The sequence below is a fragment of the Canis lupus genome, chromosome 4 (assembly GCF_003254725.2).
Source record: "Canis lupus dingo isolate Sandy chromosome 4, ASM325472v2, whole genome shotgun sequence".
In the NCBI taxonomy this organism is placed as follows: Eukaryota; Metazoa; Chordata; class Mammalia; order Carnivora; family Canidae; genus Canis; species Canis lupus.
The window spans coordinates 35,973,391-35,990,859 of NC_064246.1; the positions used below are offsets into that span (position 1 = coordinate 35,973,391).

Consider the following 17,469-nt stretch of genomic DNA (forward strand, 5'->3'; position numbering starts at 1 on the left):
GAACCCAGGATGAGCTACCACCTCACACCCACTAGGATGGCTATTGGGTCAAAAGCAAAGCAGCACCAAAAAGAACAAGTGTCGGCAAGGATGTGGAGAAACTGGAACCTTTGTGCACTGCTGGGGGGGATGATGTAAAGCACAGAGGCCACTATGGAAAATGTGAAGGCAATTCCTCAAAAATTTAAACACAGAATTACCTGATGGTCTAGCAATTCCACTTCTGGGTGTATACCTTAAAAACAGAAAAGCAGGAACTCAGGTAATTAATTGTACATCCATGTTCGTCACAGCATTATTCACAACAGCCAAAAGGGAGAGGCAACCCAGGTGTCCACTGATGGATGAATGTAAAACAAAATAGGATGAAAAAAAATAGGATGAATGTATAAACAAAATGGAAAAAAAAATCAGCCTTACAAAGGAAGAAAATTCTGACACATGCTACGGTATTAATGATGGTTGAAGACATAGCTAGGAAGATAAACCAGTCACAAAAACACAAGTATGTCTTGATTACACTTAGTGAGGGATCTAGATTAGTCAGATTCATAGAGAGACAGAGTCAAAGAGTGGTTGCCAGGAAGGGGGCTGGGGTAGAAATGGGGAGTTAGTGTTTAATAGGTACGGAATTTTAGTTGGGGCAGATGAGAATGTGCTGAAGATGGAGAATGATAAGGGATGCACACAATGTGAATGTAGTAATGCCACAGCTCTGCATACTTAAAATTGGTTAAAATGGGAGATTATGTGTTCTGTATAGCTTACCGCAGTTTTTCAAAAAGGACAGTAGGGTTGACCAAGTCATGCAACCATCAACACAGAGCAGCTGGCAAACCATCTAAACAGTAAGCCCATCTCTCATTATTTCACCAAAAACAGAACACAACTGCTCCTTTGGATTTTTTTTTAAGAATTTATTTATTCATGAGAGACAGACAGAGAGGCAAAAACATAGGCAGACGGAGAAGCAGGCTCCCTGTGAGGACCCGATGCGGGACTCAATCCCAGGAGCCCGGGACCATGCCCTGAGCCAAAGGCAGACACTCAACCACTCACTGACCCACCCAGGCATCCCTGTTCCTTTGGATTTTTAAGACTTGTTAAGCCCCAACTATCTCAGCCAATAGGAACCCACCTAGAGCGGACTACTACAATATACCCAAAAGATCAAAACAAAAAATAAATCCTTCTAATTATTTTAATAGTGCAATTTAGTATTAATGTCATATATAGACAAGTTTACTAAAGAATTAGGCTTCCTCTAAGAGAAGTACAGAATATTGCAAGACACACACTTTAAAAAAAAAAACTTTATTTTTAGAAAGAATACATGATCTGAGGGAGTTACGGAGTAGAGGCAGAGAGAGAGAGAGAGAATCTTAAGTAGGTTCCATCCTCAGCAAGGAGCCCGACTTGGGGCTCAAATCTCAGGACCCTGAGATCAAGACCTGAGCTGAAATCAAGAGTTGGGACACTTAACATACTGAGCAGCCCAGGTGCCCCAAGACGCAGACTTTATTTTTTTTTTTAAGATTTTATTTATTTATTCATAGAGACAGAGAGAGAGAGAGGCAGAGACACAGGCAGAGGGAGAAGCAGGCTCCATGCAGAGAGCCTGACGTGGGACTCGATCCTGGGTCTCCAGGATCACGCCCTGGGCTGCAGGTGGCGCTAAACCGCTGCGCCACCGGGGCTGCCCAAGACGCAGACTTTAAAGCAAATCCTGTGATACAGAAATAGAAGAATATAAGGAAGAGGAAAAATTATCCCTGGAGTTAAAGTTTTCAATTAGCAATAATCGTGCCTCAGATAAACCTAATTGGCTACAATACTGCCACTGCGCAAAAGCTATCCCTGGAGTTAAAACAACAACAACAACACAACAACAACTTTGTGTTCTACACTTCCCCCTCCACCCCTGGCCAGCCTTATTCAGACCTCAGTTTCCTCATCAGTCATACAAATAATTTGCATAAGAGAAGCATTACATCAAAGAATGGCTTAATGGTACCACCTAACGGAAGCATCCCTTTGTCCAGTTCCAGGCTCACCAGACAACTTTCTGGTTATAATCTGACTGCCAGATAACTCAATAGGAAAACAAGTGTCAGCATTCCAAGCTCCTTAGAGCTATGTTTGCTATTAATCAACAAACTGATACTAAGTTTCATAGCAATAAGGTCAATGATTCTAAATAGTTGAAGGAAATTGGTCCAAGTGACAGTGGAAAGTAGAACCCAGTTTTCCTAATTCAGAACCCACCTGTATTCTATTTAACAGCATCTGTCAACACTGAACCAACCATCCAGGGAGGGCAGTTTTCAGATCATTCATGGCCAATATCTGTGCCACTCAGTTCTTTAAACCATTCCTTCTTTTAAGATTTTATTTATTATCAGAGAAAGAAAGAGCACATGCATGAGTGGAAGAGGGAGAGAGAGAGTCTCAAGTGGGCTCTGTGCACAGAGCATAGAGCCCAACTTAGGGAGGGCTTCATCTCACAACCCTGAAATCATGACCAGTGCTGAAGTCAAGAGTCAAAGGCTTAACCTTAATTTTGTTCTTCCCTTGAGTGAAAAGATCATCTCCCATCTTTGCATGGCCCTATCCCTCATTTCATTCAGGGTCAATCCAAAGACTCCCATAGACAGGTCTTCCCTGATCACTCTAATAAGCATCCTCCACTTTTACTCTCTGTATATTTTCTCTTTTCAGCACATGTAACCACTGGACATACATCTGTCATGTGTCTAGTCTGCCTCCTTCTAGGATGTAGGATCCATTCAAACAAGGACCGTATCAGTTTTATTTCTATATCCCCATACCTAAGAACAGCACCTAGCATGGAAGGCATACAGTATTTGTTGAATGAATAAACAAATGGGGAATAGAGAGGAGGTTATGGTAATATGACCAAACTAAATTCCCAAATGTGCCCTTCAACCAAACTAGAAGTGGTTAACCCAACACATTTGTTATGCTATAATGTCAAGTGCAGTTTGGGCCAAGCAAGTAACTTCAAAGTTTACTAATGCCCTACCACGTCACATAGACACCAGGGGCTGGCAATACTGATGGGTTTTCCTCTGTCCCTGCCTGCAAAGATCTCAGGGTCTCCCATGGAGACTATAGATAATTATAATAAGTGTTCTGAACACAGGTGAGGGAAGGAACCACCAATGTGGGAGGCCAGGAGGGGCCCTGACAAAGCAAGAAGTCATTGCTAGCGTGCCACGTATTCTGTGGACAAGTCCACACAGCCCATAGGAAACAGGGACAAGCAATTACTCCCACTCTTATCATGCAACCAACCACAGAACTCCACTGCTTTTCTAATTGCCAGGCAATCTCTTTCCATGTTGGCATTCTTCCCTTGACAACTGTTTCAATATTTTTTTTTACAAGTCCAGCTGGAATCATTAACTGACATGCATGCACACCCACTGAGGTTTTGTGAAACTTTCTGTTTTCAGGTAATCAAACACTATAGCCTTGGCTTAAAATATATTTCCATCTCTGGCCCCATATGTCGCATCATGACAAGGGGATCTGCCTCAAAATATCCCACCCGCCAAAGCATCAAGTAGCTTTTAGCACACAATTTTCCCAGCCCAACAGGTTTTTATTGCTTATTTACAAAGTTAACAAACCCTAACCTATAGCTTCTTATATAGCAAGTAGAATCAACAGCTGCTAATTCAGGATTTTTGTTTTTCCTAGACTTGATTTGGTTCAACTTCTTTGCTGAGTTTAAGAACTATCTTGAAAGATTTGTATAGCTAAGGCACTTTACAACCTCAGTTACTCCTTATGGTAATTCAAACCTTTAAAAATGGGTCCTTTTTCCCCCCAAGAACTAATTTTGGCTATTTCTGTTCAGCAAGGGGAAAAAGAGACATTTGCTAGAAATAGCTCTGATGTCCTGTAAATATTTACTCTGTAATTTGAACTTCAGTTTATCTGTGCAATCCAGGTTATTCTCTCCTTGTTTCTCTCAAGAGTGAAAGATACCAATGTTAGGAATTTGGGTGCAGTAGGGGGTGGAGGGAGTGAGAAAATTACTGGACATAATTCATCTCTACCCTGACATTCCCTGATGTAAAATTCACATCCTAACTATTATCAGCTTTCAGAGTCTTTTTTTTTTTTTTTTTTTTGGCTTGTCTGATTCTGTGATCCTGCCAATACGAACCTCTTTCCCAGAATCGAGAAATTACATTTTAAATAATCTTGGTTTTCTGAAATTTGATTCCTTGGATCAAACCTAAATTTGAAGTCTTTGTTCATCAACACCTTCTTAATTTTGCCACAAATGCAGCTTTTATCTTCCAGTTCCAGTCTCATTTTGGAGGAAGTGTTTCACATGACTTGAGTTGGGCAAATTAGCTTCAGGCAGCTGTGGAAGCAGCACCCTTGAGTTCACTTCCTGAGTGTGCCATCACATTTCCTATCCTAGATGGGTGCCTCCACTCACTCAAAGCTCTGGCACCTCAAATCTGGTAGCCACATTCCTGTAAGTACTTCTTTAATATGAAGAGGTCTCAGAATTCATTTTACGACTTCCCAATTAGACAAAAGCCATCCCCAGAACCAAGGTTCTCTCCCAGCTTTCACATCTGTGGCCACCTCAGTCCCAAGCACCTACCTGGTCTTTAATAACCTCTTCCTCTCATAATGTATTTCTCCTTTTTCTTGTTATTTTGACATCCACCTGGTCCCAGCCTCATTTGACCTACTTGCCCTGGCCAGCTGGGTCTGACTCATGGCCCCACAGTCACATTCAGCTTGTGCTTCCTCAGCTGCCTTGCCACGCAGCCCTGGCCACCAACATCACTGGGTTCCTTGGCTTTCTTCACCAACCTTAGCCCCCTGCAGCCCCACAGTGATGTAGCCAGCTATGGTAGGAGCCTAGCGCCCCACCTGCAGGGGTGGGAGAATGCAAATTCTTATGACAAAGGAAGCCTTAAGCTCATTCTGACACCTCACACCTAGTGGCGCTAACCCCTCAGATGCCCGAGTACACAAGCAGTGGGACAGAAGTCACGGTGCCCCTATCTCCCTAGCCATAAACAAGGGACAAGGACAGAAGGGAAGGCTCTCCCAGATGAGGATCACCCTATGCCTTATTGACAGATGTGCTTTTAGGAAGAACGATGCCGAGAATTCCTCAGCCACTTTAAAGGGATATGGTCACTGCCATCACCTTCACATCAATTTCATTTTTTAAAAAGATTTTTATTTATTTATTCATGAGAGACACACAGAGAGAGAGAGGCGCAGAGACACAGGCAGAGGGAGAAGCAGGCTCCACGCAGGGAGCCCAACGCGGAACTCGATCCCACGACTCCAGGATCACACCCCAGGCCGAAGGCAAACTAAACCGCTGAGCCACCAGGGCTGCCCTCCATTTCATTTTTATCAATAACCTTTATCTGGGTATTGCATAGAGATAACAATACCAATCAAGTTAAACAGGCCTATTATACAGAATAGGCTCCTAGGAACATGCAATCAAAAGCTGAGAGAGTAAGAGAAACTGATGAAAGGAAGCCATGTACAAATGAAGGACCTGGGGGAAAAGACCACATGGGTTCAGATCCTGATTCCACCACTAACAGTCTGGCAAACCTCGGTTACTAGTGTTTTCACCTCATTCTGCCTCAATCTCCACACCTGTATTATGAGGGTAACAAAATGTCTCTCATAGGGGTTTGGATAATGACACAAAATAACAAAATAGACACAAAATAACAAAAACTACTGTGAGGCACCAAGAATTAAGAGACCAGGGTTTTGGTTTTTTTTAAGGATTTTTTTTTATTTATGAGAGAGAGAGAAAATGAGCAGTGGGGAGGAGCAGAGAAGAAAGAGAGAAGCAGACTCCCTGATGAACAGGGAGCCCAATGTGGGGCTCGATCCCAGGACCCAGAGATCATGACCCGAGCCAAAGGCATACTGAGATACCCAGCCACCCTGAGACCAGGGTTTTAGACAAGGTTCTGTCATTTTATGGCCTCAGGAGTAGATTAAAAATGGTTGTAAATTCTTTGTTATATACCCCCCCACCTTCAAGCTGGGCTAAGCATATAAACTGTTTTTGACCAACAGACACATAAAAGTGACTCTGCCAGTTTCAATCTTACATTTTAAAAGAACTGCCAGCTTCTACTTCTCCCTTCTTGGAACCCAACTGCCATGTTGAGAGGAAACCCAAGCAGGCATAGGTCCGTGTGGAAGAGACTCGAGGTGATCTCCCAGTCCACAGCCAGTACTGGTCTGCCAGCTGTGTGATTTAGCCATTTTGTAAAAGGACCTTCTAGCTCCAGTCATGGACACAAGTCTTCCCCCCTGAACTCTGCCCAACACTGCAAAATCAGGCACAAATAAGATTTAAGCCTCTAAATTTGGAGGGCAGTTTGTTGCACAACCAGACAGTCAAAAAAAAAAAAAAAAAAAAGCCTCAGACAAAAACAGTTAAAGCAGTTCCTCAATTTCTATATGTGTAAAGAGCAAAAGGGAGAGAAGAGGCAAGGCATTCATTCATCCAAACACTTGTAGAACACCTACATGCCAGACTCTGTGATAGGTCTTGACACTGCCCCTCTGGTGCCAATGGTCTACAGCTGAGACAGACATTACACAACTCATTACAAGGAAGTACCAAGTAACTTAGGGATTCCCTTCAAAAGAGTGATCATGGGGGGGAATCCCTGGGTGGCTCAGCAGTTTAGCGCCAGCCTTTGGCCCAGGGCGCGATCCTGGAGTCCCGGGATTGAGTCCCACGTTGGGCTCCCAGCATGGAGCCTGCTTCTCCCTCCTCCTGTGTCTCTGCCTCTATGTCTATCATAAATAAAATCTTTAAAAAAAAAAAAAAAGAGAGAGAGAGAAAGAGATAGAGTACCCTTTAAAAAAAAAAAAAAAAAGTGATCATGGGACACCTGGGTGGCTTAGTGGTTAAACGTCTTCTTTTAGCTCAGGTCGTGATCCCTAGGTCCTGAGATCGAGTCCCACGTCGGGCTCCCTGCTGGGAGCCTGCTTCTCCTTCTGCCTATGTCTCTGTGTGTTTGTGTGTGTCTCTCTGTGTGTTTCTCATGAATAAATAAATAAATAAATCTTAAAAAAAAAAAAGTATAAAAGAGTGTGAGAATACTAGGTGATCTCACAGGCCCTTCCAGCTCTGGTATTTTGTAACCTAACGATAAAGCTTACGTACATCCGTGAGATGGCCGTTTTCTCCTATATAAAGTGACTTCCTAATGAAAATGCTGAGTAGCTACAGAAACTGCACAAGGTAATGGTGAAAGCACTCAACGCTGCCTCTATAGCCTACTATTCTGAAGTGGAATCATCTCATGAAAGCTGCTTTGAATAAAGAGATACGGAAAGAGTAAGAGAAGTAGGACTTTCAGGGACAACTAAGGTTTCAGAGTAAATGATGATAGGAGAATTTTACCTGTTCATTGTTTAAATTTTTTTTAAGATTTATTTATTTATTTATGATGGGGGGGGGTTGGTCAGAGACACAGAAGGAGGGAGAAGCAGGCTCCATGCCCGGAGCCCGACGCTGACCGGTCCTGGGACTCCAGGATCTCGCCCTGAGCCCAAAGGCAGGCGCTAAACCACTGAGCCACCCAGGGATTCCCCATTGTTTAATATTTAAAAGGCAAACAATCTAAGTTGACTTCTTCATACAAATTATTCTTAAGTAAGGAAAGATTTTTTTTGTTTATCCCCAGAGGTCTTCATGATCACCAGGAAAGAACTCTTGAAGAGCAATTTTTATTTTGCTGCATAAATAGGTAGCTTCTCACCAGACAAGCAGATCCAGTAGACAGCTCTTCTGTAAAGGTTAGTGAATTTAAGTTATACCTTGGTAACACTATAGCTTTCTCCCACAATCTGAATTACTCTAAGAACTAAGAGATGTTATTGTTTTGGGCTTTTTTTTTTTTTTTTTTTTAGATTTTATTTACTTATTCATGAGAGACACAGAGAGAAAGAGAGGCAGAGACATAGGCTGAGGGAGAAGCAGTCTCCCTGCAAGGAGCCTGATGTGGGACTCATCTCAGGACCTAGGGATCACCACCTGAGCCAAAGGCAGACGCTCAACCATTGAGCCACCCCGGCATCCCTAAGAGATGTGATTGTGATGGTGAAGCAAGGTAAACTACATACTGGTCCCACAAGTTTTACGAATACAAAGACAAACAGAACAGAGTGCTAACTAAAAATCCATGGCAATGAAAAGAAGAATTAAGAGCCTGCCCTTGACAAAGCTGGGAGAATTCAAATATAGTGCTGCTGAAAGTGTACTTCATCTCCTGAGGACTTTCAATTTGGCTGGTGCTGAAGTCCTTCCTTAGGCGCACAGTAGAAAAAGAAAAACATCCTTTGATTCTCTGATAGGGACAGCTAATAGCCAAGAAAAGAGAATAGCCAAATCACACTTCAGATTTTTCTTTGGCACTACTGGGGTTAATGCTAAAGATTAGTTTGCTCTGGGTTAAAGCATTCAGACTTGATATAAGCCATTTGCGGTCATGGATCAACAAAAAGGTTTTGAATGCCCATAGGTAGAGGCAATTTTACTCTCCTATAATCATCTCACAGGATCTTAAACAGCTATTGTTCCCACTTAAGAAACAAACGGGACACATTCATGAATTTCCTGTTTTTCTATCGTAAAAGTTCTCACTCATGCAAAACACCTCATGCTCAACACCCAGCTCTAGCTCTCCTACTAATCATGCGGCCCTCACACCCAAATCCCTCCAAGCATTCCTGGAACACCATAGACGGAAGGCAGTACCCCAGCAGCTACTGGGCTAGCACCCAGTGGGGCAAGACTACAACTAGAAATTGATTCAAGTCACTCCCTGCTATGGAGGATATTATGGAATCAGTGACAATATTATTGCCAAAGAGTCAATGATTCCTATGGCTGGAGGGCCTCTGTAGCTGGGGTTAGCTCTTAAGCCCACACCAAGGAGAGAGGTCTCTTGTTTCTGACATCCAGGATGATGCTGGGCCTTTTCCTGCCCCTGAAATGCCTGGTGAACAACAGGCTGAATCTGACCCCACAGTGACCTGTGCACAGTGTTCAGGCTCCCAGCCCCAGCCAATAAGAAATATGGTACTAAAGAGGTCCCTGATGGGTTTTATTAGCCTCACCCTCCGGGTGAGGAGGATGAACCAACCATCGAAGGAGGATGGCAATTTTGTCCTTAAAGACCTTAAAGCAGGGCAGCTCGGGTGGCTCACCCGGTTTAGCACCGCCCTCGGCCCGGGGCGTGAACCTGGAGACCTGGGATCGAGTCCCACATCAGGCTCCCTGCATGGAGCCTGCTTCTCCCTCTGCCTGGGTCTCTGCCTGCCTCTCTCTCTCTTAAAAAAAAAAAAAAAAGACCTTAAAGCAAAACCAGTGTTTAAGAGAAAAATGACTGTGACAGAAACTCTTTTACACTAAAGACCTGTTGTGAGAAATACAAATGAATTGTATTCAGATTGGAGGATATTATAGAAAAGGTCAGTCCCATGATCGATTGACCTGAGATTCAAGGTCCATAAGTATGAACCACACACACCACCCCCTTGCCTTACAAATTCTCTTACACATATCCTAATTGAAAGTATGTCCAAAAAATAATTAACTACCCTATAGACTATTGCAACTACCCCCATCTGCAGGGAAACTAGGATGGGGGGGGGGGGAGAACAGAAGGGACAATTAAATCACTGAACCTAGAAAGAAGGCCGGAAAGAAGGTAAGAAATGATGAGCAGACACTGAGAAAAAGTAAAGAAAATTTGGTAAAGGACATGATTGGCCAGAAACTTACTTCCTCGGAGACAAAAAACTATGCCCTACAATGCTCAAATAGGATTGCTCTAATTAAAGCAGGGACCACGGAGCATCCTCCATTCCTTACTTCCACCACAAGTCTTCTAAGGAGTACACAAGGAATGGATACAAACAACCAGGCAAAGAATCTCCTACCTGAATTTTCATTGATACCCTGGGTTCATCTAACGTACTCACTACTACACCAGCACCATGCAAGTCAGCCCAGACTCCATCTCCTTCCCTAGTCAGCATTCTAGAAACCTTCATCCCAAACCTGGAATTCATTTTTAAAACAAAGGCAACTAAACACACTTTAGGCGATGGGGAGTTAAAGCTGCCACATAGAAATAAACAACATGAAGGACGAGGGGAAGATTCTCTGCAAGATAAACACCTTTCCATTTTTTATTTTTAAGTGATCTTACAAGGTAAGTCACAGGATTCTCCTTAAATAGCGTGAACAATGGAGCAGGGTCCCAGGTCCTATTTTAGATGTGAAACCTCTTCCTGCTTGTAAAACTGGCAAAAATCATTTAGGTCTTCCTGCCTCTTCCCCCTGATTTCAGGCTACGCCCTCCCTCGCTTAGGATGTCCCCACCATCTGCATCACTGCAGAAACCACCAGGATTAGGAAGTGCCTCTACCTCATTCACCAACACTTCAAAATTCTACTCCAAACCCAGAGCAGGAACAGCGCAGCAGCAAGACACAGAGCTCCAGGCTGGGGCCGAGGGCACCACTGCTGGATACCAGCCGCAGGCCTGCTCGGGTTTCCCATCTACACCCCCCCTCTTCCCCATCTCCAGCCCTCTCCCTTCCAACCGGTGCTTTATCCTTTCATTTTCCCTTCACGGTTGGTAATCTGACATCACCCCTATCTGCCTTCCGGCTGTTTTTACATGGTCTTTTCCTCCCCTTTACGCTCTTCAGCCGTGCTCAAGAAGCACAGACTATTTCTACTTTTGCCCCATAAATAGCTCAGTGATGGTGTTATGGGGAGACCCCACAGCCGCCGACCCTCCTGCTGTAGACACGAGTCCCACAGATTCCCTCCTCTCTTTTGGGCATCCAGTTTTGTAGGTTTTTCCGCGGCCACTTTTCAGGTATTCAAAGCTGGGGACGGCGGGGGAGGGGCGATGTGCCCGAGGCATCCCTAAAGTCATCAAAGAAGGCGGCGGTGAGCATCTTCCCGCTCACGTATTTGCATACCGTTTGAGGTAGCTTTAATTCCAGGGCTAGTCTCCAACACTCGAGTGGTTGTTACCGTGGGAAACGGGGATTGCACATTATCTTGCCTCAAAGACTCAGGGGTCCGGTTCCGGGCAGGAAGTGAAGTTCCGGGCGGCTTCGGTGCGCTCCGTCCCCGGCGCGGGTCTCCCGTCCCGGCTGGGAGGGGCCTCGGCCTGGGGGGGGCTTCGGGGCGGAGGGGCCTCGGCCGGGGGGGGGCTTCGGCCTGGAGGGGCTTCGGGGGGAGGGGCCTGGGGGGGGGCCTCGGCCGGGAGGGGCCTCGGGGGGGGCCTCGGCCGGGGGGGGCCTCGGGGGGGAGGGGCCTCGGGAGGAGGGGCCGCCGCTGGGAGGGGCCTCGGCTGGGGGGGCCTCGGCTGGGGGGGCCTCGGCTGGGGGGGCCTCGGGGGGAGGGGCCTGGGGGGGAGGGGCCTCGGCCGGGATGGGCCGCCGCGCCCGGACCTACCCGAACGCATCGCTTAGGGCGCCAAGCGGCAGACTCAACAGTCCGCTGGGCTCCCCGGCTCCGCCGAGTTGGCCACTGGGCGGCTTCGGCTCGGTTCGGGGTCCCCGAGTGCTACGGAAGGGCAGCGACCGTGACCGGGGAGCCGGGGCGGGGCGGGGCGGCGCCGGGACGCGGCGGGAACCGTCTCCTCCGAGCCCTGTCTCGGGCCGCGGTGTCAGGCCCGCCCAGGTCGGAAGCGGCACAAGTTAGAACAAGATGCAAACAAATCTCGGAATCCTCCACTGCGCCGCCTCCCGCCGGAGCGCTCGGGGGGCCCGGCGGGGGCGGGGGCGGGGGCGGGGGCCCGAGCAGCCGCGCTCCCGGCCGCGGCGTCCTTACCTCGCTCAGCTCGGCCGCGGGGTCGTCTCCGTGCCTCGCGGCGACCCCAGAACTCATGACTGCGCTCCCCGGCGCCGGGCTCCTCCGCCCTCGCCGCCTCCCGGCCTCAGAGCGCTGACTCGGGCGTACGAGGCTCGGCGCCCGCCGCCTGGTCCCTCCGGCGCGCTCCGGTCTACACAGCCATCTTCAACCAGGACGGCGAGGAAGCCCCGGGAAGGACGCAGGGTCCCGAGGGCCGCGGGGCCGGGCGGGGGGCAGCGGCTGCAGGGCCGGGCCGCGGGGATCCGGGCGCCGCCACCCCCGCCGCCTCGCCGCCCCTAGGGGGCCCCGGCGCCCCTCATGGCCCGGCTGGAGGGCACCTCCCGGCGGGACCTGGCGCCCCGGAGGGCTCCGGCGAGCTCCCGAGGTCGAGCAGCGCGGCGGGCCGCGGGGGTCCGCCCTCGGGCCCGGGGAGGACAGAGAGCCAGAGGGCCGGCGCGGGGCGCGCTCCGCCGCCAAGTTTCCCTTCTGGGCCGTGCCGAGTTGTAAGCGGCTCCGGATGGAACACGGCGCTCGGCGGGCGGCGGAGGAGGCGGAGGCGGGGCCCGAGAGGGGGCGGGGGGCGCAGGCACCTTGCCAGCGCTCTGCGGGAGCGGTTACGGGACCCAAGACCAAGACCAGGAGGAAGAGGAGGAACGGGGAACAGGGAAAGCCACCTAAGTAATTGTGCAGGAAAAACATTTTTTTGATTCCTCCTTGAAGCCACTTTCCATGATTTAATAAGGTCAAGACAAATCTGAACACTGTACATCAGGCAGCGCCGTACGCTTCTCATGGCACATTAAGATTTTACAAGAGTGGGAGAGGTCATTTTCCCTGATCGGTCTAAAGTCGACTCCGAGGGTGTAAATTCATTGTCAAACTCCCTCTCTGTCGCTGGGGCGGATTACATTTTTTGCACGTCCATAATAAAGATGCCCCATCCCTTGAAAGATATAAAATAGGTTTCAATTTCTCATCCTCCTCAACCCCAGGCAGTCCTTTTAAATATTACATTTCCCATACTCTTCCTTAAAAATCTTAACTGCTTACCTGAGCAGAGCTAGGTTTGTATTTCTGGGATTTGGAGTATGAATCGGAAAAGATTTCTCTTTTTTGTTTTGTTTTGTTTCGTTTTTTAAGATTTTATTTATTTATCCATGAGAGGCAGAGAGAGGCAGAGACACAGGCAGAAGGAGAAGCAGGCTCCATGCAGGGAGCCCGACGTGGGACTCGATTCCGGATCCCATTCCGGATCGAACCAGGATCACACCCTGAGCCAAAGGGAGACGCTCAACCACTGAGCCACCCAGGAGGCCCAGAAAAGATTTCAAGAGCCTGTTCTATCCAGTCAACTCTTGGAACCAGATCTCCCTTCATCTTTGAGTTTCCCTGAGGTAAAAGCATCCCTGTCCAGGGAAGGGGAGGAATTTTCCTCTCCATAAGGCTTAAAGTCCCACTGAACTTGAAATACACTGAAAAATGTTCTGATCCTTAAAACAGTAGGTCTTCGGGATTGCTTAAGAGGCCTCAACAGTCTTTCTAGACAATGGGAACAAAATGTCTCCATCCCCAGTGACAGATTTGGCATTTCCTAGAGCCTTCTATGAAAAAGCCATTGTATTGTTAATTTTCAAGATCTGGTTTTGTTGTTCTTTTTTTTTAATCAAATAGGATGTTTATTTTGCTCTTTAAGAAGGAGCAAAGAGCTCGATCACTTGCATTTATCTTCTTACCCAGCTGCTTTCCTGGAGAGTTCATTCATTGCCTGATAGAGGCACTGGGATAAAGAAGAGTTTGCTGCTTTGGGGGAGCACAAGGTCCAAAGTTCTGGGGCATTGCCAGACTAGAACACACTGGGAGAAACACTTCTGCATGGGGAGGGCTTAGGAAGCCACATTTAGGGATCCCTGGGTGGTGCAGCAGTTTGGTGCCTGCCTTTGGCCCAGGGCGCGATCCTGGAGACCCGGGATCGAATCCCACGTGGGGCTCCCTGCATGGAGCCTGCTTCTCCCTCTGCCTGTGTCTCTGCCTCTCTCTCTCTCTGTGTGTGACAAAAATCTTTAAATAAATAAATCTATTTAAAAAAAAAGGAAGCCACATTTATTTTTCTTATTTACTCATTAAAATCTATTGAGGGGGCACTTGGGTGGCTCAGCAGTTGAGTGTCTGCCTTTTCCGCTCAGGTCATGATCCTAGGGTCCTGGGATAGAGTCCCTAAGAGTGTTTAGGAGCCTGCTTCTCCCTCTGCTTATGTCTCTGCCTCTCTGTGTGTGTCTCTCATGAATAAGTAATTAAAATCTTTAAAGTAAAAAAAATAAAATAAACCTATTGAGAACTGGGGAGCCTGGCTGACTCAGTTGGTGAAGCATGCAACTCTTGATCTCGGGGTTGTGAGTCCAAGTCCCATGTTGGGTGTAGAGATTACTTAAAAATAAAATTTTTAGGGGCACCTGGGTGGCTCAGTCAGTTGAGCGTCTGACTATTGATTTCAGCTCAGGTTGTGGTCTTCAGGTCGTGGGATGGAGCCCAGAGTCAGGCTCCATGCTCAATGGGGAATCTGCTGGAGATTTTCTCTCTCCCTCTCCCTCTGCCTCTCCTCTCCCTCATGCCCAGGCCCATGCACTCTCTTTCTCAAATAAATAGATCTTTAAAAAAAATCTTTTTAATCTTTAAAATCATTTAAAAAAACATTGAGAACTGAGTGTGTGCTTTAATGTACAGATGGTGGTGAATATAAAGGAGGGACACCGGGGTGGCTCAGCAGTTGAGCATCTGCCTTCAGCTCAGGGCATGATCCTGGGATCCAAGATCGAGTCCCACATTAGGCTCCTTGAGGGAAGCCTACTTCTCCCTCTGCCTGTGTCTCTGCCTCTCTCTGTGTCTCTCATGAATAAATAAATAAAATCTTAATATATATATATGTGTGTGTGTGTGTGTGTGTGTGTGTGTGTGTGACTCAAGCATTAACCCTACCCATAAAGAGTTTATAGTCTCATAAAACATAAAGAAAATGACAGTTCTAGGTAGAAAATGGAACTTCTCATGAAAGCAATACAAGTAAAGATGTATTACAGTTCAGAGGAGGAAACAGGATTTTGGCTGGACTTAACTGTAGGAGAACTGTGAAGGAATCTTAGGAGAGGCAGCATAGCATGTGAGTTGATTTCTGAAGAATAGCTGAGTCCAGCAAAAATGAGGAATTAGATGAAGGTACCCCATACAGGGGACCACTGTGAGAGAATGTATGGATGGTGGATGGAATGTGCCAGGCATGTGTGGAAAATGGCAGGTGTTCCGTTTTAAAGTGGAACGTGGATGAGTTAAAGACAGATCATGGACAGTTTTGAGTACCAGACTAAAGAAATGGGACTTCTGATAGGCAATAAAGAGCCACTAAAGGTTTCTGAGCACAGAAATAATAGGATCAGAGCTATGCTTTGAGACATTCCAATGGATCCGTACCACACTCATGAGTAACTCACATGAATTCAAATAGACTAGTGTTGAGTGTGATTCTGGTGTTTAAAGAAACTTTTTTTTTTTTTAATACTAGATGGTCCCTAAAGCCGAGCAGATGACTTCATCTGGTGTTCAACCAAAGGAAAATGACCTATTCCAAGACTGGAGGAAAAAACAGGCACTGTTGAACTTTTTAAGAAGCAGTATAACTGCAGATTTTACTTTGTGAACAATATAAGGCATTTTCAAGAGTAATGTTGACTATATGGAATATTTTCTTAAACCATGACTTTCATACTTATCCACCACAGAAGCTGCAACTCCACGGAAGTCTGGCAACAGTGGTAAGGTGGTAATTGAAAGTGGTAACTGAACATGCCAATTGGACTATTCCCAGTAGTCCCGCAATAGGCTACAAAAGCCTGAATTAAGTTGGGGCAATGCCGGGCAGCCCCGGTGGTGCAGCGGTTTAGCGCCGCCTGCAGCCCAGGGTGTGATCCTGGAGACTCGGGTTCGAGTCCCGCATCGGGCTCCCTGCGTGGTGCCTGCTTCTCCCTCTGCCTGTGTCTCTGCCTCTCTCTCTAGCTGTGTCTCTATGAATAAATAAATAAAATCTTTAAAAAAAAAAAAAAAAGTTGGGGCAATGCCAATGGATAGGAGGCGGCAGAGGTTAGGAGGCTTTATGGAAGAGAGTAGAAAGAAACTGTGGTGGAAAGAGGAGAATTTAAATATGACTTATAGATCTAGAATGTGGCTGAATGGGGTTTCAGACAATGTCCTCAACAAAAATAGGGATTCCAAAAAAGGAATAGGTTATGGAATAAACTATGTTTGAGATCTTGTAAGTCTGAGGTAGCAACTGGGTATTCAAGGAGAGGCATTCAGCAGGAAGCTAGAAATGTAGCCACAGAGATACATCAGGACTGAGAGTGAGATGAAGGCTTGGGGTGACCCCCCATTCGATCAATAAAACCATGAAGTCAGGTGAGGTTGCCAAGGAAGAGGGGACAGAGAAAAAAGATCCAAGGACATTATCTTAAAGAAGGTCTTTTCATCCAGGGGAAAGAATAAAAGAGGAAACGGTAGGGAAGGCCAATGAGAGAAATAAGAATATAACCAGAGGAACCTGGAGTCTGGGAGTCAAAGGAAGATGTCAAGATAGAGGTAGAAGCATCTGTATTGTAAGCTAGAGAGGGGACAGAAGCCTCAAGACTGATAAAAGAGCATCTCAAAGACCTGAATGTCCTTCAGAGAGAAATGTCTGCAAAACTAAGGAGACAGAATGCAGGTTACCACAGGGAATGAGGAAGAACCGGGGATGGTAACCATGCACATGACTCTTTCCATAAATTTGATGGTGACAGGAATTCGGGAGACAGCCTAGTTTCTTAGAGCAGGTAAGTGACATTGACTAGCCATCTGCAGCTAAGGGAAACCCTGGAGATACAGAGATGGAGCGAAGTTCCTGAAAAAGGAAGAAAGGAAAGGGCCAAGGACCCAAAACATGAGATTTGCTTTGGAGAGGCTTGGAGACGCAGAGGATTCTAATGTTTCTTCATCCTTTTTCAGCAGGAAGAATTGGCAAGAACTGGACAATGTACAGACCAGTAAGGAGAAGACTTCAGACATATATACCACTAATAGCATATTTCTTTCATGAGTCATCCAATTTCCTCTTTGTGATGGTAGAGAGGTAATGAAGACTAAAATAACTTATAATTAAATTTTACCTCCAAGAAAAGAAGACCATAGAGCTATCTGTCAACGCAGGAATAGAGCAGCTGTGATCTTGACCTCTGACCTTGTTCTGCCCTGGGGGAAAGGCTGGTGGGCACACTGAAAGCCAATAGTATGTAGAAAACAGTTTCATGCAATGAGGGGGAGTCCAAATTCATTTTCTTCCAAGCTAAGATTCCATGAGAGTCTAGAATTTAAATATTTTGTGATTTTTTTTCTTAACCTCTTAGTCTAGTCAGAAATCAAACGGGTTAAAAAGAAAAAGAGAGAGAGAAATCAAACGGGTTGGGATACCTGGGTGGCATAGTGGTTGAGCATCTGTCTTTGGCTCAGGTTGT

General features: G+C 46.5%; 1 protein-coding gene and 1 pseudogene across 10 annotated transcripts in view; both read right to left on the bottom strand.

The window, feature by feature from the left end:
* Nucleotides 1-12,629, bottom strand: part of MCC (MCC regulator of WNT signaling pathway) — a 305,067-nt gene extending 292,438 nt beyond the window's left edge. For 5 of the 10 annotated variants that reach the window (XR_003131184.3, XR_007410039.1, XR_003131183.3 and 2 more), the window contains exon 1: nucleotides 11,915-12,629. Coding sequence is in view for 2 of the 10 variants with exons in the window: in XM_025435387.3 (XP_025291172.1) it covers nucleotides 11,915-11,971 (57 nt within the window). In the remaining 8 variants the exon portion in view is untranslated. Of the gene's footprint in view, nucleotides 1-11,055; nucleotides 11,195-11,536; nucleotides 11,689-11,914 lie in introns of those variants that run through there. The other 5 variants (XR_007410040.1, XM_025435388.3, XM_049108833.1 and 2 more) reach the window with 3 other exon arrangements.
* On the bottom strand, nucleotides 1,725-1,852 carry LOC112652058 (U4 spliceosomal RNA; annotated as a pseudogene).
* Nucleotides 12,630-17,469: the final 4,840 nt, after the last annotated feature.